This window comes from Prionailurus viverrinus, unplaced genomic scaffold (genome assembly GCF_022837055.1).
Source record: "Prionailurus viverrinus isolate Anna unplaced genomic scaffold, UM_Priviv_1.0 scaffold_35, whole genome shotgun sequence".
NCBI lineage: Eukaryota > Metazoa > Chordata > Mammalia > Carnivora > Felidae > Prionailurus > Prionailurus viverrinus.
The window spans coordinates 203,139-228,807 of record NW_025927605.1 but is presented as its reverse complement, the minus strand read 5'-3'; the positions used below and the strand labels follow the sequence as shown (position 1 = coordinate 228,807).

The following is a 25,669-nucleotide window of genomic DNA, read 5'->3' as shown; positions in this document are numbered from 1 at the left end:
CTCTCCTCCTTAGGGCAATTTCCAGAATTGTGCAGACTACTTCACGTACATTCTCTTGGCCAGAACTGAGTCGCGTGACGACACCTCACTGCAGATGATGATGAGAAATAGAGCCTTCATCTCCGACATCCATGGGCCCACCGACAGGTCTGTACGTGAAGACCAGAGAGCATGTGTCCAGGGACTCATTAGGATACAAGGCAGACGTGAGCAGAGGGCTCCCAGCTTAGGCGCAGGTGCTTATGTCCCTGCTGTAGCTGCTTATGTCTCTGCTGCCCTAAGTCCTGGGACTTGGGCAGCGTGGGGTCCTCTCAGTCCAACTGTGGGAGGGACACGCTGTGGAGCCAGCCATGGGGCCTGTCCGTTGAGTACCTGTCACTGCACAACAGCGGGCAATTTGTAGCTAAGCCCGGCACCGGCCCAGGGAGAAGCAGCAGCGGTAAGAAAGCAGGTGTGTTCATTGTCAAGGACAGGCACACACTCAAAGGCCAACAACTGCTCAATGCTGTGAAAAGCATCTTCAAGACGTTGAGTCTGGGGCCACAGACTGCCTTTTCTTAGGAAGCAGCGAAGGCGCTGAGGACAACGGCTTTTTTTTTATTTCCTTAAAAAAAAATTTTTTTTTTTTGCTATAGAATAACCTACACAGAGAAAAGTATACAAATCCTAAGCATATACCTCCACAATTTTCACAGACGTGGACACACCCAAGTATCCAACACACAGATCAAAAAGTATGAGGCTTAGCTTAAGGTTAAGGTTAAGGTTAGGGTCAGGGTTAGGGTTGGGGTTGGGGTTAGAGTCTAGTATGGTTACAATCTAGTGCTGAACATCTTGTCTCTTATGAAGATTATAAAATCAAGCGGAGGGGGCGCCTGGGCGGCTCAGTAGGTTAAACGGACGACTTCGGCTCAGGTGAGGATCTCACGGTTCGTGGGTTCAAGCCCCGCGTTGGTCGGTGCTGACAGCTCGGAGCCTGGAGCCTGCTTCGGATTCTGTGTCTCCCTCTCTCTCTGCCCCTCCCCTGCTTGTGCTCTGTCTCTCTCTCTCTCTCTCTCTCAATAATAAACATTAAAAAAAAGTGTAGAACGTTACTACACCCCCAGAAAAGGCCCCGAGCGTCTCCTTCCTGTTACTACCCTCCACCCTGCTCCCAGCATCTAGAAAATCTTTCCAGGCGATTCTATAGTCAATGCTGAGAATCGCTGCCTTTATAACAATGGTTATCAAACTTGGCTGCGCATTAGAATCAAGTGGGCGAGTGTCTGCGTTGTGAGGTGGAAGGACAGGGACAGCTAAGAAGGCAGTGTGGTGCAGGGGAGAAGCCTGGGAGCCAGACAGGCCTGCCACGTCCCAGCTGTGTGACCTTGAACGAGTTCCTTCACCTCTCTGAGCCTCACCGGTGACATGCGAATACTATCACACACCCTGCAGAGTTGAGGCTGGGGGGGCGGGCGGGGCAGGGCGGGTGGGATGTAAGTTCAGGCACATGTAGGGTCAGTATATGGCATCCGCTACTGTCCTTTTTATTAAAGGGTTACAGCCCCAGGAAGACTGAGAGCCCTTCTTTATGCTGATGGCATTTTCCAAACTGTGCTGAAAGGTACATCGTGCAAAAAATATTAGTTTGTGTTAGTTAAATATTGCATCCTGCATCCCCTCCCCCGCCCCGCCCCCCCCCCCCCCCACCCCAGGAAATTCACAATGCACACCAACGTATTAAAGGCTCTGAGAAGTCCTGTATTAAACAGACCTCTTTTGGTCAGTGTCACCTCTAAGGGGCAGTTCACGGGACGCAGGTATTAATCATGCTCCTTTTTTCACAGCTGGGGTAATGGGGGCCCAGGCAGCGCTCTCGGTGCAGACCAGGCAGGGATCTTGGGCGCCGTGCTCTCTGAACCCCTCAGGAAATGTAGAGCCGAGGAAGGCAGACCATGGCCCGTCTGACCCACTACCTGTTTTTCTAAATGCAGTTTTACTGAAGATGATCTGATCCACATCCCTTGATTTACAGATGAGCCAATCGAGGCCCAGGGAGAATGACTAACTTGCTCAAGGTCACACAGTCAATTAGGGGCAGAAGCAGAACTAGATCCTAGGTCCTCCAAATCCAGGTATTCTCCAAAACACAAATCGGACAGGTGGGGGGAGGGGGGGTGGGGGGAGGGGGGTGTGAAGCTCCACGACCCCCCATGACCCGTGTCTCAGTTGTCTGCCGTGCTACTTACACAGGCGCGGCCCCCTTTCTACCACTGCACAGAAACCCCTGCCGCGTCTCTCCCTCCTGCTGCTTTGGGGGGGGGGGGGGCCTCCTCTGCTTTCCACTTTGCATGGGGGACAAAGGCTGAACCTGACAATTGTGTTTATTTTAATTCTGTGAGAGTTGCAGTAAAACATTATTACCTTCCCGTCTGCCAGGGTGAAACATGAGATCATTTGGACAGGAACCTGGCAGGAGGCAACCTTTACCGGCTCGGGGAGAGTTTGCCAAACAAATGAATAGCACACGCAGGATCCTAGGGGGTTGTTTGAGACCACTTCAGAAAATAAATTATGTCCAAAGGTTCTCAGACTCCCTGAAGTACGTTATACAACAGTCACGTATTTGCAGTTTTCAAGTGTTTCTGTGTGTAGTCTGAAGACGCAAATAAAATCATTCGTATCGTTAAAATGGCCCCAGGGCGCCTGGGTGACTCGGTGGGTTAAGTGTCCGACTTGGGCTCAGGTCATGATCTCACGGTGCGTGCGTTCGAACCCTGCGTAGGGCTCTGTGCTGACAGGAATCCAGGGGACGGAGGCGTCGTACTGACCTCGGTTGGCCGAGGCATGCCGGAGAGCTAAAGGTTCATCTAGAAACAGCTGCGGGAACAGCGGGGCATAAACGGTGGCCTCAGGGTGGAGGCTCTTCCTGGGACAGCCAGACTACCCAGATGGCCTTTCCAGAGCGGGGAGATGCAGACTTGTCACTGAGGTGGAGGGTAAAAATAGTCCTGTGTGGGTGGCAGCTGGGCCCAGAGGCACCAGCTTCCTTGTCTCTAGAGCAGAGAAGGCAGCCCAGTTGACAGACAACTTCTCAGGCTCCTGAGGCCTCCCGGAGGCTCTGGGGGCTGGGGGAGGGGCGTCTTTCCCTAACAACGAAGCCCACCCCACCCCCCTGGACGCACACCAAGGGCTGGCAAGAGCTAGGGTCAGGTTTTAAGGTAGAGAAGGGCTTAAATCCTGGCCACATCAGCTACAGGCTCTGTGTCCTCAGGCAAAATCTCTCTCCTTTCAGAGGCTCCATTTTCTCATCTGTCAAATGGGGCTAATGGTTTCTCTCTATTAGGTTGCCACGAAGCTTACATAACAATGATAGCTAACCCACTGCCCTCTACAAGCTCACTCTTCCACCCCTCCCACGAGTGGTCCACCGCCAAGCACGTTCTTCAAGAGGGGCTCTGTGGAAAGGTCTACCTGGGCAGAAACTGAGGCCTCAAGACAAGAGCTGTGTCAGGCAGCCATCCTGGAAGCCAACCCTTCACCCCCAGGCGAGCTTTCAAGTGACTGTGGCCCCCACCAACCCCTGGGCTACAACCTCACAAGAGACCCTGAGCTAGAACCACCCAGCTACGCCGCTTCTGGCTTCCTGGCCCTCAGAAAACTGTGAAATCATCAATATTTGCTAAATTTGGGGATGAGCTATGATGCGGCAATGATAACGAATATAATTTCCCTTTGGGGGCTATTATGAGAATTGAGACGGTGCACAGCAAATAGCAAGGAGACCTACCGGGACCAGGGGCTCCAGAAAGGGCAGAAGGCAGGAGGGAGCCCGAGGCAGGAAGCCTCTGGCCAGCACCAGGCCAGGAAGGCCCCTCCTCCAGGACTCTGGGGAGGAGTCTGAGAGACCAGATACACAGACAAACAGGGGCCACGCCATATAGAAAAACAGAACTCTGATCACTACCTGTAGCAACAGCCAAGGAGGGAAACTACTCTCTGCTGCCATTAGTCTGGGAAGCCAACGCATACCCGTGTAGTAATAGCCCAGACGCAGCCAAGACTGGACCAACAGCTGACAGCTTCCCTCATTTTGCCCCTGCTTCCAACGTAGGACAAACTGGGAAAAGCCAAACATGCTCCCCGAACCCAATCACATAGGGCACCCCCCTTTCTAGCGAGCACACCCACAGGTTCCATGCCAACAGCCTCTGAGCAGAACCTGAAGCCTTCCCTCTCTCCCATTATAAAGATTTCCTATTCCTTGGCCGGCCTTCAATTCTCTTCCAAACTCAAGCGATGGGGGCTGACTCCCTTGTGGTAGCGAGCTCTGAAAACACAGCCTTTGCTTGCTCTCACGTGGGTGGTGAGAGTATTTATAGGTATATTAACCACTTTTTTAAGCCACAGACATCTTATTAGGATAGAATAGTTTCCAATAATTGATATTTTTTACTTTTGATAATCATTTATCAAAATTTCGTAACATGGTTACTTTGATCACATAATGACATATACTATCGCAAGCCAAAATTAGTTTTTAACACTTATTATACATGTTTTAGCTTATCTTAATAAATAAAACACTTTAAAGCATAAAACATGTTACATTAGATCAAACTTCTGTGGGGGTACAGAAATACATATTCAGAGAGAGAAAAGAATGATGCTAGAGTTTATGATCATATGACCTTATTGTTATATATTTAAATGGACTATAATGTTCTCAAGTTGCTACAGTAGATTCCACCGGAAACATTTAAAAAAAACCCATAAAGGGGTGCCTGGGTGGCTCAGTCGGTTAAGCATCCAACTTCAGCTCAGGTCATGATCTCACAGTTTTGTGAGTTAGAGCCCCGTGTCGGGCTCTGTGCTGACAACTGGGAGCCCGGAGCCTGCTTCAGATTCTGTGTCTCTGGCTCTCTCTGCCCCTCCCCTGCTCATGCTCTGTCTCTCTCTGTCTCAAAAATAAATAAAAACACTAAAGAAAATTTTAAAAACCGATAAAAACCAATATTCATGATATACTAGAAATTATATTCTCTGCAACTTTTTTAAAAGTTTACTTATTTATTTTGGGGGGAGGGCAGAGAGAGAGACAGAGAATCCCAAGCCAACTCTGTGCTGTCAGTGTAGAGCCTGACGCAGGCCTTGAGCTCACAAACTGTGAGATCATGACTTGAACCGAAATCAAGACTCGGGCATGTAACCAACTGAGTCCCCCAGAGGTCCCCTCTCTGCAACTTTTAAACTAAACAAATGTAAGCCTGTCTATATATAAGTACATATATATATATGTATATATATATATAAATATATAAATATATATATAAATATATATAGATAGATTTATGAGAAATACAGGTACAGAAAATGTTTAAAGCAAAAAGTATTTGCCGGCTGTACTAATGTATTTCTGATGAACTGGGTGGCAGGAGAGGTCCCCGTGAGAGGGCACAGGGTGACGCAGTGGAGGGGTGTTCTTACTAAACAGCACTGAGTTGCATACGGTTGTCCCTAGTCACCAGAGTACTGCTTTTTGCCACTTTTGTTCCTAATCATCTCTCAGCTGTTTCCATCAGCTATGCGGCTGTCCCTATGGAACTCGAGGTTCTATCTCCAAAAAGTACACTTTTCCACATTAGTATGGTGGTGACTCCCATTTACATTGGTTTAGCTTTGTAAAAGGTTACAATTTTCCCGGACTTTTAAATGCCAGTAATATCATTAAAGGATTATCAGAGTTTACCTAATACCAAATGTTTATCTCAACTATTTTAAAGCGAGGCCTAAAAAACAAACGGAAACTCACTTAATAGATCATTCAGCAACCAGGGCACATGTGTTGTGGGGGAGTCGAGTGCACTGACCCCTAATCTGACTACCGTGCTGAGATGTGCCCCACGTGGTCTCACGAGTGGGACTGTCCTGGGGGGGGGGGGTGTCAACATAGGAGTCACTGCCATCTTTTGTACAAGACTCTCCAATGCAGGACATATGACAGACAGTAAGGGTTTAGATAACATTTCCTTACTCATTTCAGTAGATACCGTGACAGGTAACCCTTATATTTGAACATTGCACCTTTACATAACCTCATTTTTGTTTTTAACAGATTCGTCTTGAAACAAATGCAAATTATTAGAAGACTTTTTTTTTTTTTCCCCCAAAGCATTTTAAGACCTCTCATGAAATATGTACAACCAGGAATCACTTTCCTGGGTTATGAAGGAAATGCTGGGGCGGGGGGGGGGCGGGGGGGAGAAACCTTTCCACGGCTTTACCTAAAAGGGTTCAAAGTGGATACGGAGTAGTAAAAAGACATTTAAAACAGCGTCACTTACATTGGCACAGTGTAGGGCTAACGCACAGAAGACAGCAAACAACTTGAAGCTGTTCTCGTCCGTTTTCGAGAAGGCACTACCGCTCAGTTTGTTGACCATCTGCACCACGCCTATGACACTCCCCCGACTCACGATGGGCATGCACAGTATGTTCCGCGTGGTGTAGCCCGTGTACAAGTCCACTTCCCTGTGGTAGCGTTCGAGAGCAAAACACAAACACACACACACACACAGCAGAAAGTGAACTATACATTCCGTCATAAGTCTCAAGTGAGTTTTGTGATTTACATGCTTCCATTACAAAGGAACTGTAATGGGGCCACTTAGCTTCTAAATTCAAGGACAGTGTGACATTTGGAAGTACTGAGCTAAAATCTTTTCAAACGCGTCCTAACCAATTTGTTCTTTTATTTTCAAGAGTTTTTCAGGACAGTCTCTAGGGGGCTTTCAGTTTATCATCCGGTGTTGAGAATCCAGCATGCTCAGGTCAACACAGACAAACCGGATGCAGAGCAAAAATATAATAAATTCGGTAAAATAGCGTTCTTTTGGACTTGGCTGTAGGCTATGAGAGATGTAACTTGCTAGCAAACAAACTTAAATGGGAGTTATCACCTTACGAATTTAGAGCAGGGGTCAGCACACCGCAGACTATGGGCCAAAACAGCCCTCTGCTATGTTAACATTTTTATTTCTTTAACGTATATTTATTTATTCACATGAGAAAGAGAGAGACAGAGAACGAGAGAGAATTAGAGAGCAGGGGAGGGGCAGAGAGAGAGGAAGAGAGAGAATCCCAAGCAGGCTCTGCAGCTGTCAGCACAGAGCCTGATGTGGGGCTCGAACTCACGATCCGTGAGATCATGACCTGAGCCGAAATCAAGAGTCAGACGCTTCACCGACGGAGCCCCCCGGGCGCCCCTGTTAACAGTTTTAATGGAACACAACCGCACCATTCTTGAATGGATTGTCACCACCCTGCAACACAGCTGAGGACTTGTGCCAGAGACGTTATGGCCCCAAATACTTACTAACTGATCCTTAATAGAAAATGTTTGCGGCCTCCTGATTTCGAGAAAATATTTTTTACAAATAGGACTCAGTTCCACAGACACAGCCAGGTAGCTAGAGGCGGCCATTCGTGCCTGGCTTCCTGCACTTAGAGTAATGTTTTGAGACTGATCCATATCGTAGCAGGTACCACGGTACAAATGGTCCAGCACCTCTCATGGCTGCGCAGTGTTCCAGGGTATGGAATATCCATCTTATTTACCCACTCACCAGTTCATGGATATTAGTATTTGCTGACAGCCAGTTTTTTGGCAATTGTGAAAAATGCTGTTTTGCAGATGTGCAGACAAATCTCTGGGTGGATACGTGTTGTTTTTCTGGATCCCTCGGAGTGCAGCCGACTGAGTGCAGTCAGTATATGCTTAACTCTACAAGAAACTGCAGAACTGTTCTCCACAGTGGCTGCACCTTTATCCATTTCCACCAGCAAAGTATGAGAACCCAGGCTTCTCCACATCCTTGCCAGCACTTGCCGGGGCCACTTTTTAAAAACTATCCGTTCACACTGCTGTGTAACGAGATCTCATCGTCAAATTATATCTCCCTCACATCAGGCATCTTTTCATGTGTCTAATGGCCATTCATGCATCTTCGTTTGTGAAATGTTTGTTAAAATGTGGGGTTCTATTCATTACAGTAGAGTATCCTATTACAATGGAAGAGTTGTTTACATATTCTGGAGACAGTATTTTGTCAGATTCAAGCTTTGCAAATATTTTCTCACAGTCTGTTGTTTGCCTTTTCATGGTTCTTAAAAGTTGACCCATAAAATTTTTATCTAACAGTTTTATAAATAAGGATATATAAATATTTTCAATGTTTAAGCGCTAAAATAGTAAGTTTGGGTTTTTTTGGAAAAAAACCTGAGATTTTCTACATGCTCGTAATTTATTGATAAAACATTACTAAGATAAAGTTGTGTTTATATACAAGTTGCACATGTTCGTCATTAATCAAGTTTCTGAAAAAAATGCTTACTGTTTATTTAATTGCCTCTTAAAGTAAACCAAATGTTTGAATTAATAGAACACTAACGTCAAAATATTTGAACTATTACTCCCTACCAGTCACAGCATCAATCTTGAGACTTCCAATTTTTAAGATTTGTTAAAATCAGATTATATAATTTGGTTTCTAATTCTCCAAAGAAACTCAAAACAAAATAAAAAACCTTTATAAGCCATCTGATATCCAACTTGAATAATATCCAATAAAAGCGGCAATCCATTGAGCCCCTGCTTTTTGTCTGTTGCAAAGTTGCCCCATCTCTTATGAGTATTTTCTCTAATTTTAGACGCACGCACACACACACACACACACACACACACCCTACAAAATAGGCATCAATGTACCATTTTAAAGATGAGAAAACTGAGACTCCAAGAGATAAAGTAACTCACTCCAGGTCACTCCAGAGTTAATTAATGATGGGACAGGGATTCCAAGGTAGGAAATTTCATCAGGAGAGGTTACTGCCTTGTAAGGTACGGTTTGATGGAGAATATGCCCAGGAAAAAATGAGAACACTATAATAACAATAATAAAATGATAATAATAATAATAAAAACGAAAGCAGCCTTAAAAGTTTAAACTGCTCCTGTATAAATGTGTTTATCGCATCTTAATCTCCTGTAGCTGGATAGCATTAGTGGTTTGGAGTCCATCATTTTATAAATATCTGAAAACACTTGAGGACTGATAAGAGAGTTGGTTCAAAGAAAGTGTCACAGAGCGCCCAGGAGGAAGGACCTCACGGCGATGGCAGGTGGGGAACTGGGGGCGCGTCATTACAGAGGCTCCAGCCAAGTGGGACGTGACAGAGAGAAGGATGGGCCGTAAGCTATTTCATACCTGTTGAAGCGTGGGTCTGCATAGGCATCTGGAATGTTCAGGACTTCCCCTGTTCTTGCTACCTGACCAGCAATCCCTTTCTCAATTGAAAATCTGCAGATATAAAACCAGAGGGACATGCTAATTAAAATATAGATGATGTCAAATAATTCGGAACATGGAACATTTCACCACCCACTAAAGAGTAAGCGAAAAAGCACTGTTTTATTTTAAATACTCGCACTAATTTTACGTTTACGTATTCAAAATCACCTTATTAGGACATAATACGGAAAGGTAAAGTAGAAAACCACTGCACGGTCATCACGGGAGAGCTTGTTGTAGGATATAATCCACAATACATTAAACTACACTGGGTCACAAGGTGAAATTGAACAATGAACTAGCAGTCTCCTCTCATGACCAATAATAATCTTTTATAGTTGCAAAGCACCTTATAATTTACGAGACGCAATATAAGTTTTCTTTAACTATTTATACCTATTTTTATTTATTTATTTATTTGTTAATTTTTAAGTAGGCTCTATGCCCAGTACGGGGCTTGAACTCATGACCCTGAGATCAAGAGCCTCACGCTCTACCGACTGAGCCAGCCAGGCACTCCTGAACATAAATTTTCTTAACGAATTCTCACTGTGGTGTGAACGGAAGCCCATAGGGTTCAGTAATTTGTCAGTACTCCTAAAATACTGGTGGCACAACAGAAACGAGGTCCACACCAGTACACGTCCCACCACACCACACATGTAGCCAAACTCATAGGTTACACGAGAGTTTACACCCGACTTGAGACACTATGCAGGACTAGGACTTGAAGGCATTTATAACACAAGCGCTGCCTAAAAATAACACAACTTACAACGTCTAGTATCTTTAATTCTCTAATTTGCCAAATTTAAAAACAGTCAAACTGCACGCTTTCTTTGATTACCCTTAATTATGTTTTGATATATCAGCATTTTCTTTTACAAATATATTCTCATTTTATAGTTTTCTCGTTGTGATATCATCATAGCTCATGCGCTCGTTTCAAAATTAGTTAAGAAAGATGTCTACAGTCTACGATATCTACAGATTTCAAAAGCCGGAAAATAATTTTCGTAATATTACATTTTCGACATTATAGGAAATCACTGTTCCTGAAATAAAGCTCAACTTTAAGGCTGTTCCCTAGGGGAAAAAATAAAAGGAAAGTCGACACAAAAGAGAATGAACTTTCTTAAAAGAGCAAAAAATGAACCCAACATTGCATAGAAAACAAGCTTGTTTCGTCCTGGTTTTCTTGAGCTTCGAGCAAGACAAACAGAACAAATTAGACGGCTGTAGGAAAAGAGTGTTAGAACCATTTCATGATTTATGCCTGATTTTCCTGCTTGGCTGCCTCTGTCAGCAGAGGCCCTGGCGAGGCAGGCGCTCACATACACGGCTGGCATCAGCCGGCCACTGGAGCAAGCACGGCCGGCACATTCCCCTCACTGTCTCTCCCAGGCCCGTCCACGCAAACTTCGAGTGACCGTCTCCAAAAGGAGATCGATACCAGCACCGTTAAGGGACACTGAGCCTTCGGCAAGAGAACTCCCTTTACCTAAATGACTACGTGCAGACTGACTTACTGAGGGGCTAAAAAGCAAATACACCAGAAATAAAACAAGTAATAATAACAAATCTAAACAGTGCCACGACTTCGGACTGCGAATCCGTGAGTGTGGAATGCAGGGCCCGGCACAGAAGGGGAAGTGCTCAGGGGCAGGGGCAGTGGCGAGGCCTGGCTCGGGGCCACACGCATGTTTCTGGCACCTGATCCGCTCTCTTACACGACAGACCAAAGAAGAGCGGAACTTAGTTCGTGAGGAATTGTGTTTTCCTACGGCGTTTGCAACCACCAGAGCGCCTTACGCTCTTGCGTGGAAAAACAGTTGCACGAGACGTATAAGCAAAGGAACGCAAGGACGATCTCTGGGCGTCAGTGACGGTGCTCCCCGCAGCGGTTCAGACTGTGCGACCTGACCGTGCCAGGCACGCCTTACAGTCAGACCCCATTCCGTCCATTTAAGCGACGGCAGCTGCCACTTAAGGAACGAAGAAGGCTGTAGTTTCCAGATGCAGCGGGAGTGTGCTATCTGACTGACCACACCAGCTGTTCGGTTACGGACTCGTGTGCTTAAGTCATTCAGTCTATCAGGTCCATTTCCGCTACGGTCTGGACGCTGAGACCGCCGTCGGCGATACCCCGCCGCTCCTACACAGAGGACCTGCAGACTCCACGTGGGATGTTCCTTTACCTACCTGGGAGCACTAGTAAGTTTTTCCAACATGATTTCCAAAAGGACCGCCTCCGGAAGACGGCATTTCCAGGAGTGACGCTAAAGCTTCCTAGGCGCGGTTTCGCTGGCACTGCAATGTCATTCCCAGAAGTACTACCTTCAGGAGGCGGGTCCTGGTGGGAATGATATCACAGTATGACAAGTACTGTCAGCATACCTGTGAACAGGCACAGAAAGGTGGGTAACGGAACACCTGCACAGCCGCACTCGCAGTATAGGGACATTCTACTTCTAGCTGTACCTGATTTCTTTGGTCTTCTCGAAGACAGCTTTTCCTTCCTTTTCCTCTCCGATATCAAAAAGGTCTGAATATAACTCCTTGTTCTTATGGTCTACCTGGAAAAGTGCACAACGGTCGGCATTCACCGGATTTTTTGCATATATCTAAAGACAAACGATAAAGCGAGAGTGAGCCGACGAGAAATTCAGAGTTTAAAGGCAAACGTTATCAGACACAAATCTAAATGTCAGCTGACCTATACTCCACCTGGGCAGCAAATGAGCGCGGTAACTAAACAAATATGAGCATATAAACACTCTGTTAATGTGCTGACACCGGCCGGCACCGATATGGACAAACAAACAGCCGCGGGGTATGCACGTCGTGCTGTTGCCGACACCGCACGGGTCTCGAAGGGGCTGGAATGCAGTTACCGGCCCCGCCCCCTCAGAGCCCTTCCCTCACGCCGGTCCCTCTTCCAGAAACTCTGGGCTTACCCTCGTGCCCCCCGGGTGAGCCATTCTGCCGGGTTGGTATTTGCGACACATCGGTTGTGAACAAAATACGAAACGTAATCTCTCGTGAGGTTCGTATTCACATTTGTTGCCCCTACTTGCTGCACTAACGATCCTGTGTAATTATTACTAAGCGTTTCCCGGGTGCCCACATGTTTACACACTCCGGGTGCCTTGATTCACTTAATCCTCACGGTAATAACATTAAGTCAGGGAGCATTTTCATCTCCACTTTATGTGTGAGGACAACCGAGGCAGGAGGTAACTCCTCATCCACTATCCCATGGCTAGTAAATGGCAGACCGCGTGTCTGAACTCGTGCTAGCTATTTTCATGGCCTGGCTCTTGTAATAAAAACACCCTTTTCCATTTCTAACTGGAACACTCTGTTCACTTTGTCATTCACTTGTTCATCAGTCTCTTTCCGCAATTACTTCTTTAATGCTAACATATCCCACTGACCCTGCCGGGCCGGGATTACGGTTGGAGAATTCCGGCAACCTCAGACCCCAGATTTTAGACATGAGATTTATTCCTCGGAGAAAAAGAGCTGATTCTTGGAGAAAAACAGCCATCACAAAAGTCTGTGCAAGAGGGACATGGGCCACCTTGTGGCCACCGGAAAATACATAATCTCATGTGAAACTACTTTATTGGTTTAATGAAAAGAAGTCAGCATGGGTTAGATAGACTGGTTCATCTCATATCATATACTTGTCTTTATAGATTGTACTCATTCACTGAGTTCAGGCTGTGCCAGGCACTGATTTTACTGCATATTAAGATTATGAGAACTTGACAGTTTGTCTCTTTCCATTAGCCTGTGAGTTCTGGGACAGCAGAAGCTGCTTCTTTTTCCCACAGTATTGCAAATGCCCAGCACAAGGCCTAGAGTAGAGGTCAGCTAAGTCCATCAGGCAAAGCCAGGCCACTGCCTGTTTTTATAAATAAAATTTTATTGGGAAAGGATTATGTTCATTCCTTTACGCAATGTTTAAGGCTGCTACAATAGCAGAGCTGAGTGTCTGCAATAGCGTTTGGCCCATGGAGAGTAAAACTTTACCAGAAAGGTTTGCCAACCCTTAGGTTAAAACACATAAGCCTTCCATGACCCAAGAAGTCTCAATAAATATTGGAGGAAGGATGAACGACATCAAGTTAGGGAGACAGTAATGGGACTGTGTTTTGGCAAACAGAAGAATCGCCCATTTATTCTGCAAACTCATGGTATCTTGAACTTTTAAATAATAATAATGGTCCTGAACTATTAGTGATTACATTATGAAAAGCAAAATTTGCATCCCTACTGACTAGGTCATGTTAAATGCTTAATACTTTGGCACGTACTTATGTTAATAATTATAAAAATCTAAACAGAACGGCCAATTTTCTAGAAAAGTGAGTTGACAAGTAATTGAAAAATCTGAGCAGAAACAGAATAATAGGGCTCCTGGGTGGCTCAGTCAGTTAAGAATCTGAATCTGACTCTTGGTTTCGGCTCAGGTCATGATCTCACAGTGCGTGAGACTGAGGCCTGTGTTGGGCTCTGAGGGGACAGTGCGGAGCCTGCTTGGGATTCTCTCTCTCTGCCCCTCTATTTATTTCTCTCAAAGTAAATAAACATTTAAAAAAAAGAAGAAATAGAATAATACAGACAATTGAAAAATTGTCAAAGCATTATCCCCATAAAAGGCATCAGGCCCAAATGATTTCAAATATGAATCACTTAAGAATCTTCAACAAATAAATTTCCACCCTATGTTCAGAAAGAACACAAGTTTTTCGGTTATTTTCAAAGCCCTGCTATGCCACTGATACTGAAAATTAACAAAGATACTATAAAAAAGCAAATCACAGACCAATTTACCTTGGAACCCAGAGGAAACTCATAAATAAAAATTTCAGTAAATCAGACTTAGGAATTAACGTATTATAATATTTAAAAACTATTCAGAACTGTTCAGTATCATAAACTCTAATATTTCATAATAGCAATAAAACAAAGGAAGAGATGATGCAATTATCTTCATGTCGCCAAAAATGCACGTGAAGCAATTTAGCCATCCTTCACGATAAAAACTTTGGTCAAGTGAAACCGAAGACTGGATCCACACGCATGTGTGTGTATGTGTACGTCTATACCCATATCCTAAGCCCCTACAATGTCTGGCTTTGACAACCGACGGGGCCACACCTGGTGGACCCACAGCGCTATGGGAACCTGGGACACTTGCCTTAAGGGGCTCACACACAGACTCACTTGCCTCAGGGACCAGCGCACAAGCAGCAGTTGGAGAAGCTCCTAGAATGTACCTGAAGGAGATTCATTTGCTAATTTTAAAGTGCCTGCCAGATGGGCAGGAGCCCTGGGGGACACAAAAGCGCTGGTGCCTTTTCTGCACTCCCCCTGTACCTTAACGGTGCTGATGAGTGCACCCCAGAGGCCGTGAAAGCCGGTGGGTGCACCCCAGCCCAGCGCTGCCCGTCAGCCTCACTACCGCTGGTGGGCGTAAGCAGTCCACACAGGGGGTCCTCCTTGATCACCTGGCTCTGGTGGCCGGGGCGGGGGTGGGGTGCTTGCATCACCGGGGCCTATAGGACTGCGACAATCCAGGCTACCCCTCGCCCCATCCCCCCAGGGCAAGACACCGACAACAGACTGAAACACACCCCTCCTTCCTGTGAAAAAGGCCTGTGGACTTGTCACGGAGCTTCGACCTGAGGAGCCGTCGCAGGCTTGCCCACCTGGAGACCCCAGAGGAGCATCAGGGATGGTTGGTCGAGGACGCCATCTTCGTGCTCTCCTCGGCCCTGTCACAGCTCGCCAGTACCTCTCAGAAAAGAGCTCGTACGCTCGTCTGGAGCCCCAAGTTTTACAAACGTCCCCAGTTCAGCCGCCCTGGAGGCAAGCTCCACAGCTGAGGCCCACGTACGGTCGTACGTACCTCTGCATCCTCTAAAAGCTGCTGCCTGACGTTCTCCTCATCAGCCAGAAACAAGGCGCTGACACATCCTTCCACGTGTAGCACTGTTAGGTCTTAGCACACCCTTCACGAGGGGGTCTAACAAGAATACATCCGGCTGCTGAGATGACCGCAAAGGTGTGAAAGACCATCAGGCGCCAGGGGAAGCCGAACCATGAGGCCTGCACAAGGTGCCCCTGCAAGGCCGGGGGGAGACAGCTGTCTCACCTCGTACAGAGAAACAACACAGAGACGGGCGCCTGGGGTGGGGGGCTCTGTGGGTTGAGCGTCCGACTTCGGCTCAACTCATGGTCTCACGGTCTGTGAGTCTGAGCCCCGCACGGGGCTCTGTGTTGACAGCTCGGAGCCTGGAGCCTGCTTCGGATTCTGTGTCTCCCTCTCTCTCTGCCCCTCCCCCGCTCACGCTCTCTCTCTCTCTCTCTCAAAAATAAACATTTTTTAAAAAGGAAACAAACACAGAGAGTTGAGCAAAATGAAGAAAATAGAGAATATGTTCCAAACAAAGGAACAAGATAAAACATCAGAAAAAGAAAACTACTGAAACGGAGATCGGTAACTTAGATAGAACTCAAGAACGGTCATAAAGACGCTCACCCAACATGGGGAAGAGACCAACACAGTGAGAACGGACAACACACTCAATGAAAAGCTGAGAGCTTTTCCTCTGAGATCAGGAATAAGACAAGGATGCCACTCTCACCGTTTTTGTTCAACAGAGTATTAGCAGTTCTAGCCAGAATAGTGATGTAAGAGAAAGAAAAGGCATCCACATTCGAGAAAAAGAAGTAAAACTGACATGATTTTATAGAGAGAAAACCCTAAAGACTCCGCGGGCGCACACACACGCGCGCGCGCACACACACACACACACACACACACACAAAACCTTTTAGAACTAATGAACAACTTCAGTAAAATTGCAGGGTATAAAATGAACATACAGAAATCTGCTGCATTTCTATATACTAACCAACTATTACAAACAGAAATTAAGAAAACAATCCCATTTACAATTGCATCAAAAGAATAAAATACCGAGGAACAAATTTCATCAAGGAAAGGAGAGACCTGTATGGTGGAAATTGTAAGACACTGATGAAAAAAGTTGAAGACACAAATAATTGGAAAGGTACTCCATGCTCATGGATTGGAAGAACTAATATTGTTAAGATGACTGTATTATCCAAAACATCTACAGATTCAATGTAATCCCTATCAAAATCCCAATGGAATTTTTCACAGAACTAGAACAAAGAATCCTAAAATTCCACACACAATACTGCAAATAGCCAGAGCAATCTTGAGAAAGAACCAATCTGGAAGTATCACGGTCCCTGATTTCAAATGATATGACAAAGCTATAATAATCAAAACAGTATGGTTCTGGCATAAAAACAAAATAGAGAGTCCACACAGATGGTCAATTTGTGACAAAGAAGGCAAGAATATAAATGGGGAAAGGGTCGTCTCTTCCATAAAGGGTGCCAGGAATGCAAAGGAATGAAACTGGCCTAGTGTTTTGTAACACATGGCTAGACAGCCAGGATGCAAAGGAATGAAACTGGCCTAGTGTTTTGTAACACATGAAAAAACTAACTCACAATGGATTAGAGACTTGAATGGGAGACCTGAAACCATAAAATTACAAGAACAAAATATAGGCAGTAAGTCCTTTGACCCTGGTCTTGACAATGTTTTTTTTTTTTTCTGGTTTGTTTTTTGTTTCTTTTTGTTTTTGGATCTGATTCCAAAAGCAACGGCAACAAAAGGAAAAGTAAGTGGGAATACACAAACAAGAAATCTTTTGCACAACAAAGGAAACCATCAACAAAATGAAGAGGAAATCTATTGAATGGGAGAAAATATTTACAAATCATATATCCAGTAAGGGATGAATATCCAAAATATGTAAAAAATGCATACAACTAAACAGCAAAACACAACAATCCAATTAATAAATGGGCAGAGGATTTGAACAGATATTTTTCCAAAAAAGACATCGGATGGTCAACAGGTACGTGAAAAAGATGCTTAATTAACATCATGAATCGTCACGAAAATGCAAACCACAACCTCTATGACGTATTACCTAAAACTCTTGAAATCAAGAGTCAGAAGCTCAACTGACTGAGCCGCCCAGGTGCCCGAATTATGCCTCATTTAAAAAAAAACATACAATTTGTGGTAGTGGGTGATTCATTTGGTTGAGCGTCCAACTCTTGATTTCACTTCAGTTCACGATCACACGGTTCACAAGATAGAGGCCCAGGCTGACAGCACAGAGTCTGCTTGGGTTTCTCTCTCTCCCCTTCCTCACTTGTGCACAGGTGTCTCTCAAAATATATAAACATTAAAAAAACCCCGCAATTAGTTAATAGAAAGAAGAGAGTGCATATATTTGATAAGGCAAATTTTACTGTTCAGTGTGCTATTGAATATGTCGGAAAATCAAGAAAATCAACTGAAAAACAATCACAGGTTGTGAGAAAGGCTTCTTCTGTTTTAAGATCAGTGATTCTGAACATAACATTCACGTTTTCATTCTCCCCAAATAGAGGCTTTCAGTTTGAACTGGTACTCTTATGTGCTGAAATCAGAAATCCTAGACCTGTTTCGGGAACATTTATGAACTCCAAACATCAGAGGGTCATTCTAAAAGCCACCTGCCTCTCTCATTCATGCCCGCACACACACGCGCACACACACGCAGCTTTACTCGTAAGTGGAAAGCAACTTCTTGATAACAAGAGTGGATTTAAGATTCAGTGAAAACAAGGCACACTGTTGGATGGAAGCAGGGAGAGTAACAAATTTTCCTCAGGGTGTAAGCTCCCATATCTCATCGTTAGGTATGTTGGTTGTAGGACCCCAGCAGATACTACGTAACTACTTAAGGACTTTTCCTCGTATTCCTAATTTGCTAGGAGTTTGCATCTACTGGGTGTTGAGTATTACAAAGTTTTTGTAATCCATTCTTAAAATAATGTAATTTTTCTCCCTTTACTCAATTAGAATCGGGAACTACGTTAATTTATTACTTAACGTCGAACTGCTCTTGCATTCCTGGGGTGAATGCTTCTTAGCTGATGTCACCTTTCCTCCTGGGTTTGCTGTTATCACTGATTTCGGATGTTTGCGTCTATACTCTGCTCAGTGGCTTTCCTTTTTTCTACCGTTGGGGAATATGAGCGTTAGGTCAAAAAGTCAAGGAATAGCCAGTGTCGGTGAGAATGTGGAGAAGCCGGAACCCGGGTGCACTGCTGACGGGAACAGAACCTGGTGCAACTGCACGGAAAACAGCCTAGCAGCTCCTCCAGAAGTGAAACACACAATCCCCGCGCGACCCGGCAGTGCCACTCCCTAAGTACGGAACAACTGAAAACACGTATTCAAGCGAAGAAAGCTATACAGATGTTCAAAGCAGTACTTTTCCCATCAGCCAAAATGTGGCAACAATCCAAACGTTTACCAGCTGACGATGGGCAAAGAACGTGCATGTCTATCCACATAACAGAGTATTGTTCAGGCACAGAAATGAGTGAAGTGCTGATATTTGCTACAACACGGGAGGACTTGAACACAGTACGTTAAGGGAAAAAAGCCAGGCACAAAACCCACATATTACATGATCTCTTTTATGGGAGATGTCTAGAACAGGTAAATCCACAGAAAAAGAATTAGGTTAGCGGTTGCTTAGGATGGGGGCGGGGGTGGGCAGGAAGGAGAATGGGGGCCTCAATAGATGATGGCTAAAATGACACGGAGTGTCTTTTTTAAGTAATGAAAATGTTCTAAATCGACTGGTGATGGCTTCACGTATCTTTGAATATGCTAAAAACCACTGAACTGACCACTCGAAACGGATGAATAGTGTGGTATGTGAATTACATCTCAACAAAAACTGTCTTAAAAAAGATAAATAATACAAGAACCAGTCAACAAGTATTTTCCCTAGTCAAGCTGTGTTAATCCATATATTTATATTTCTATATTCTTAATATTTTTCACTTCATAGAAGTCTACTTCCTGTGGCTTTCAGCTCCAAGTGCCCACTAGTCTTCCAGAAGAGAGGAACACGTAAGACTAAAACTAAACAGAACGAACCTCAAGTGGTTGGGAATCCCCAGTACGGTCGATATGCACAAGGTCTTTTGGAGAATATAAGAAGGCACCGAATGTTTTTCAAAGTTTAGCTCGCCACTAAATAATGAAAAGCTCAGACATTTTCCCAAAAGTTATTCAAACCCCCTCACAATGAACAAAAGTCACAAAGAAATCAAAGCAACACCTGGAGATCACTAGGCGCCGTCTTTCCATCATGACTTTAAGACAGCTTATGCCTCTAATAATGCATTAAAATGTTCCCCCATATATTAGGACATGAATCATTTTCGAACAAAAACCAACCTACCATTATGTGTTCAAGTAGAGAGTCTATTGCGACTATGTTATCAAAATATGTCCTGAAAAAAAAGGAACAGAAAACTGGTAATTACTCTAAATAGGAACACAGAACATCTTAAACTTGGCATACATTTCCCAGTTTTGTCTACATTTAAGTAAAAAACGTAAAGATACACGTTGTTTGATTTTTGTCCTTTTGTGGAAACAACCAATAACAAGTTACTTTAGAGATAAATGAAACCTTATCAGTAACTTTGGTATGGAGTATCTGATTTCAGAGAGTATTTTATTGGTAAGTACCTATTTTGAGAGCAAGTCTGTAGCATTTAAGTAAAACTATGAAGGGATAAAATTGCTCACCATTTTTAGTATTTTCATGAATAACTTTGATCTGAAATAAAAATGTTCAAATTTGCTTAATCTCATTAATACAGTTAAAATGTAAATTAGCACTGAAAACCTGGAAAGTTAAAACACAGTTGCACTGTACCGAGAAAGCCATGGAACTCACTGGAGAAGAAACGTCAGAATACAAGAAATAATGACGACCTGATCATTTTACACGAGTAACTTGTGTTCATTATTACAAACAGCAGGTAAATACTTAGGAGATACGTGGCAGCTACATTAAAATGTCAACCTGATAAACGAGGAATGAGTAGGCATGTATCCTAGGGGATATTTTAATATAGGATCTACTGGTTCCTGGGAACTTAGCAAGGGACTCAGAATTAAGATAACTGAATAGTGATCAACAATGCCTTTCGCTTAAAAGACAAATTACCCAGCTTGGAGCCACTGAGACTCTGCTAATGTAACGTACCACAAGCAAGGGGGGAAGGTCCAGTGGGTTTCCCCGAGGGAAGAGATTTACAGGGATCAAATCGGGCTGTGGAAGCCTTGCAAGGTATTCAACTACACTAGCAAAGGAAGGTGAGTGGCTTCCCTTCCTGTGCGCTTGGGTGGTCAAGTCATGTGTCCCAGAAGTACTGTTTGATTCTGTCTCGGGGACACAGGGGCCTGGCAATCAAAGGAAAGCACCCTCATTCCCATGCTTCTCTAATTGCGTATTTTAAAACATCACGTAACACAAAGCAGCACCTTCAGACTAATGAGTGCTGGGGTTCCCAACAGTCCTTGATGAGGAAGGTATTAAGTGCCACCAAAGTGGCCCGTGAGGGAGAATGTGGTCCCGGCCACTGCCAGTGGCCGTGGAACAGCAGGTACGTTATTCCTCCGTTAACTTGCCAGAGGACGTGGCCCTGAAGTGACCACCTCCTGGGCCATTATTTCAGATTTCGGCCATTCAGCAGATGGCTCAGATCTACAGACAACCCCGCTGGGAGCAGGGGAACCAATATGAACCGACGCTGCGGTGAACGTCTCTACCTGCTTCCGCCCCCACCCAAGGAAGCTTTTCCAGGGCAAACTTCAGGGAAATGGAACATTTTCTCTAAGGTGGTATTTGAGCTCCCATACATGGGAAAATTAAAATAATAGTAATATTGCCGATACGGGGCACCTGGGTGGCTCAGTCGGCGAAGCGTCCGACTCTCGGTTTCGGCACAGGTCGTGATCTCATGGTTCGTGAGTTCCAGCCCCACGTTGGCTCTGTGCTGACAGCGTGGAGCCTGCTTGGGATTCTCTGTCTCTCCTTCTCTCTCTTTCTCTGCCCCTCCCTGCTCACTTTCTCTCTCAAAACAAATAAATAAACTTAAAAAAGATATTGCTCACCTGGTTTAATTTACTGACATTTTCAGAAAATGCCAGAGAGGGTTTTTGGAAAATAATAAACTAGAACATTTCCTCTTCTACTGCTCTCGGCTTTCTCCTGCAAAAACAGAAATACTTAGGGGCGCCTGGGTGGCACAGTCGGTTAAGCGTCCGACTTCAGCCAGGTCACGATCTCGCGGTCCGGGAGTTCGAGCCCCGCGTCAGGCTCTGGGCTGATGGCTCAGAGCCTGGAGCCTGCTTCCGATTCTGTGTCTCCCTCTCTCTCTGCCCCTCCCCCGTTCATGCTCTGTCTCTCTCTGTCCCAAAAATAAATAAACGTTGAAAAAAAAAAATTAAAAAAAAAAAAACCAAAAAAACAAAAACAAAAAAAAAACAGAAATACTTAGTACCTTTAACATGCGCTAGTGACTCTAATTAGAAGATATGCACCAAATTGCAAATAAGTATTATCGCGTATACGTCTGCAATCCTTCAGTTGTAAAGTGACCACGGGTGCGAATGTAGCTTCACGGTCCGGGACGGGAACCTTTCTTACCAGACTACTGACTGCAGAATACACAGTACCTATTGCCGTCAGAGCCTGCACTGAGGGTAAACCCCGGATCCGGAAGAACTACGTCACCCCTAGAAACCAACACTTACTTGGATACGTCAAGTAGGAAGTCATTCAATTCGGTCTGCTTGGCAAGGCCTCTGCACACCTGCCAAAGAGAATGATGACTATTAATTGTAAGAGAGCTCCCCTTACGAAAAGGAACAATTCCAGAATACTATTTTCCCTCACTGTATTTTAAAAGACGTGACGCGATCACTTTTTATAACATGGTAATACTATCAATGGCAAGTTGAGACTTGAGATACTTCAATCCCAAGTATCTATGGAAGGCTTACGTGTGCTAAGCTCTGTTTTACGCACTTTATTATCTCACTTAATCAGTACAGAACACCATGGACTGGGGATTTGCTTTCCTCGTTGAAGCAAGAAGTCGTGCAGAACCACGCTCCCGCTCCAGAGTCACTGAGGGACGGGGCCAGCATTCAGACCCAGGCGATCAACCTCCACGGTTGCTCTTTAAAACTACTTCCCACTTTACACGACTGACACGTGGGCACGCATCCCGCTTATACGCGAGACGGTCAGGTCCGAGAGGTCCTTGCTCCCCACGCTATCACTCTGTAACTGTGTGCTTTTTCTCCTCCTATCCCACAATCTGAGTTTGCTGAAACAGATTTTTCCGCAACAAAGAAAGGTGGAAGGTACAAGGGGAGAATTGTTTTGCTGCTGTGTCCCCGAATTCTGAGGTTGAGTTACTGGGAGACACAATAAAGTCTGTGGTCTTTCCAATTAGAGCGTATTTTCAAGAGAAGCCAGTATCTGAAATTGGACACGAAAGTTTCCATATACCATTTAGTTCAGAGGATGCCTTAATTTAGGAAATGGGACTCATGATAATATCAATGTTACTGCCAGCAGGAGGCCGTCGGTGGAAAGCAAATACTGTGACAGAGCCCACACCATTTACTGTATAAACGATTTATAGTTATACATAAATACACGGCAAGATATTAAATACACGGCAAGAGAATTGCAAGATATTAAAGGCAGGGAGTAAGTAAATATAAGTTAGTAAACACAAGAGTTGAGAAATAACAAAACACCTAATATCCAAAAATGACACACTATGGTCACTTAGTAAGCCCCCCACCCCCAGGGGGGCACCGGAGCCCCCGGGAAAACACGCCCGGGACACACCTGCACCTGATGGATGGCTACTGAAGCCCAGGCAAGATTTGCTGTCGCGACCTACAAAAAAAGGGATGACACACGTTTTGATTAGTCACATGCAGAGACCCCAACACAGCACCTCCAGCATAACCATGTATGAGTAGTTTCCTGAGCCCACTGAGTATCTGAATATTTTGCCAAACGCAGAGCACCGAATATGTAGAAGGTTTCTCTTCCGTATTTCCTGCTCCTTTATAATGGAGCCTAACGCTCTCTCGATCCTCTTAATTTGGGATAAAAAAAGCAAGACAAAGGCCCAAGAGAGCTAGCCTCCGATGATTTTCGCAGAAAATGATCACTTTCCAGTTGAACAAAAACACTATTAAAATGGCCTCGGTGACTAGCATAAAACGATGAAGTATTTGCAACCTCCTGCTGACAAGTTCTCAAATTCCTGGCCCTGCCGCTTCTTTTATTGTTTGTTCGCTTCCCCAACATTTGCTGGGTGCCTAGTAGGTACCGGGCACTCCTCTAGACGCCGGGGACCCGGCCACCAGCAGCGACACTGCAACAGCTCACGGCGGACCGTGGGAGAGAGAAAGACGAGGAGGAGAGTCAGTGAGGTGCATGGCACGCCAGCTGCTGACAAGGGGCCAGAGAGAAAAGGAGGCCCCAGAGGGAGAGGAAATGCTGGGGGAGCCGCCCGAGTCCACGTGCAGTGCTCAGGGAAGGCCTCCTCCGCGAGAGGGCAGCACGTGGGGACAACTCCTGAGGGGGGCGGCTGGGTCGGGACAACGAGGACACGCACAGCCCAGGCCGAGGGACAGCACGTGTGCGGGCTCCGAGCCGGAGCGGGTCAGCCTTGCTCGAGGGTCCAGCGTGGCTGGGGGAGGGGGGAGCAGGAGGTGGGGGTCATCCCGGTAAGTGGACAAAGCCCCTGAGGGACGGGCGCATATGCACCCTGGGAGGGACACACACATCCCGGCAGTAACTGGTTTTAGGGTTAATGAGCCAATTCTGATCCAGGGAATACTTCACGGAGCCCACTGGTTTCCAAATGTATTTGGTGCTGGAGCCTTTACTCAGGATACGCTCTAGGGAGAGGTCGTTTTTAAGAAAACTTTATAAAGACAACCAGAAAGTGAAAATTCTACAAAGTCATCCTGCTACTTTATTTAGTTCATAATACGGCACACTTCAATTTGTCCTGTTAGAATGGATTCCTACTAAAATAAATTATTGGATTTCTTTTTTTTATTAACGTGTAGGTATTATTTTTGAGAAAGAAAGAGAGACTGCCCATGCATACGACTTTGACGGGGGGAGGGGCAGAGAGCGAGGGGGACAGAGGATCCCAAGCAGGCTCTGAGCTGTCAGCACAGAGCCCAAAGGCGGGGCTCGAGCTCACGAACGATGAGACCGTGACCTGAGCCGAAGCTGGACACTTAGCCGACTGAGCCACCCAGGCGCCCCTAGATTACTATACGTCTAATTGAATCAGTTTTCCCTCTAAATAAGTACAGAAGAAAAAGTTTTTAAAAACCATCAAAACGTTGTTAAGCAACGTGTGGTTTGCGCTATTCACTCATCCATTAACTGAACAATATTAATGAGTAGCCTCAGCGGGCTAGCCTCACCTCCTGATGACTCATACAGAAGGCTTCTTTGCCCCAGTGCCGATACAGCTCAAGGATGCCAATCAAATCACCGATTGCAGTGACAATTGGTAAACAAAGAACAGACTGTATACGAGTCCCAGACTCCAGGCCAGTACCTCGTGGAAATCGTTCGTCCTGAAAAATAAAGGGAGAAAAGATACAAATTCAGTTTCAGTAAGACATGGAATTGTTATGTTATGATTCTTATTTGTCAGAAACCGCCTAATACTTGCAGTAAAACACAGCTAGTCTCTTTAAAAGGAAAACCAAATGACAATGGACACTATAAACTGTATTATCTTAGGGGGCTTATCTTAGGGGGCACACGCAGCCCGATGTTTACGGCAGCACTATCGACAACAGCCAAACTACGGAAAGAGCCCAAATGTTCATCGACTAACAAACGGATCAAGAAGACGTGGTGCATGGATACAAGGGAATACTACTCAACCACCAAAGAGAATGCAATCGTGCCATTTGCAACGACGTGGACGGAACCAGGGTGTATCATGCTAAGCGAAATGCCTCAGAGACAAATACCATACGATTTCACTCATATGTGGAATTTAAGAAACAGAACAGGTGAATACATGGGAATGGGGGAAAAAAGAGACAGGGACTGTATTTAAGACATTTTTAAATACAGAGAACAGACTGAGGATTGTTGGAGGGCGGTGGGTGGGGGATGGGCTAGAAGGGTGAGGGGCATTAAGGACACTCGTTGAGATGAGCACGGGGTGTCATATGTGAGTGATGAAATCACTAAAGTCTACTTCTGAAACCAATTACTATACTATATGTTAACTAACTAGAATTTAAATAATAATTTGGGAAAAAAAAGTTTATCTTTAGTAACCTG

The 25,669-nt window shown here is 45.1% G+C and overlaps 1 protein-coding gene and 1 non-coding gene across 15 annotated transcripts in view; both read right to left on the bottom strand.

Moving 5' to 3' along the window:
* The window catches only part of LOC125158401 (pleckstrin homology domain-containing family M member 1-like), a 115,326-nt gene that overhangs the window by 18,664 nt on the left and 70,993 nt on the right, over window positions 1-25,669 (bottom strand). For 7 of the 14 annotated variants that reach the window (XR_007149402.1, XM_047845381.1, XM_047845388.1 and 4 more), the window contains 6 exons: window positions 24,790-24,945; window positions 23,180-23,230; window positions 22,069-22,127; window positions 19,700-19,751; window positions 11,811-11,953; window positions 9,246-9,338 (listed from right to left, as the gene is read on the bottom strand). Coding sequence is in view for 10 of the 14 variants with exons in the window: in XM_047845381.1 (XP_047701337.1) it covers window positions 9,246-9,338; window positions 11,811-11,953; window positions 19,700-19,751; window positions 22,069-22,127; window positions 23,180-23,230; window positions 24,790-24,945 (554 nt within the window). In the remaining 4 variants the exon portion in view is untranslated. Of the gene's footprint in view, window positions 1-71; window positions 150-6,323; window positions 6,511-9,245; window positions 9,339-11,810; window positions 11,954-19,699; window positions 19,752-22,068; window positions 22,128-23,179; window positions 23,231-24,789; window positions 24,946-25,669 lie in introns of those variants that run through there. The other 7 variants (XR_007149399.1, XR_007149400.1, XR_007149401.1 and 4 more) reach the window with 3 other exon arrangements.
* On the bottom strand, window positions 9,772-9,844 carry TRNAK-CUU (transfer RNA lysine (anticodon CUU)). The gene has a single exon. It is a non-coding gene; the product is annotated as a tRNA-Lys (tRNA).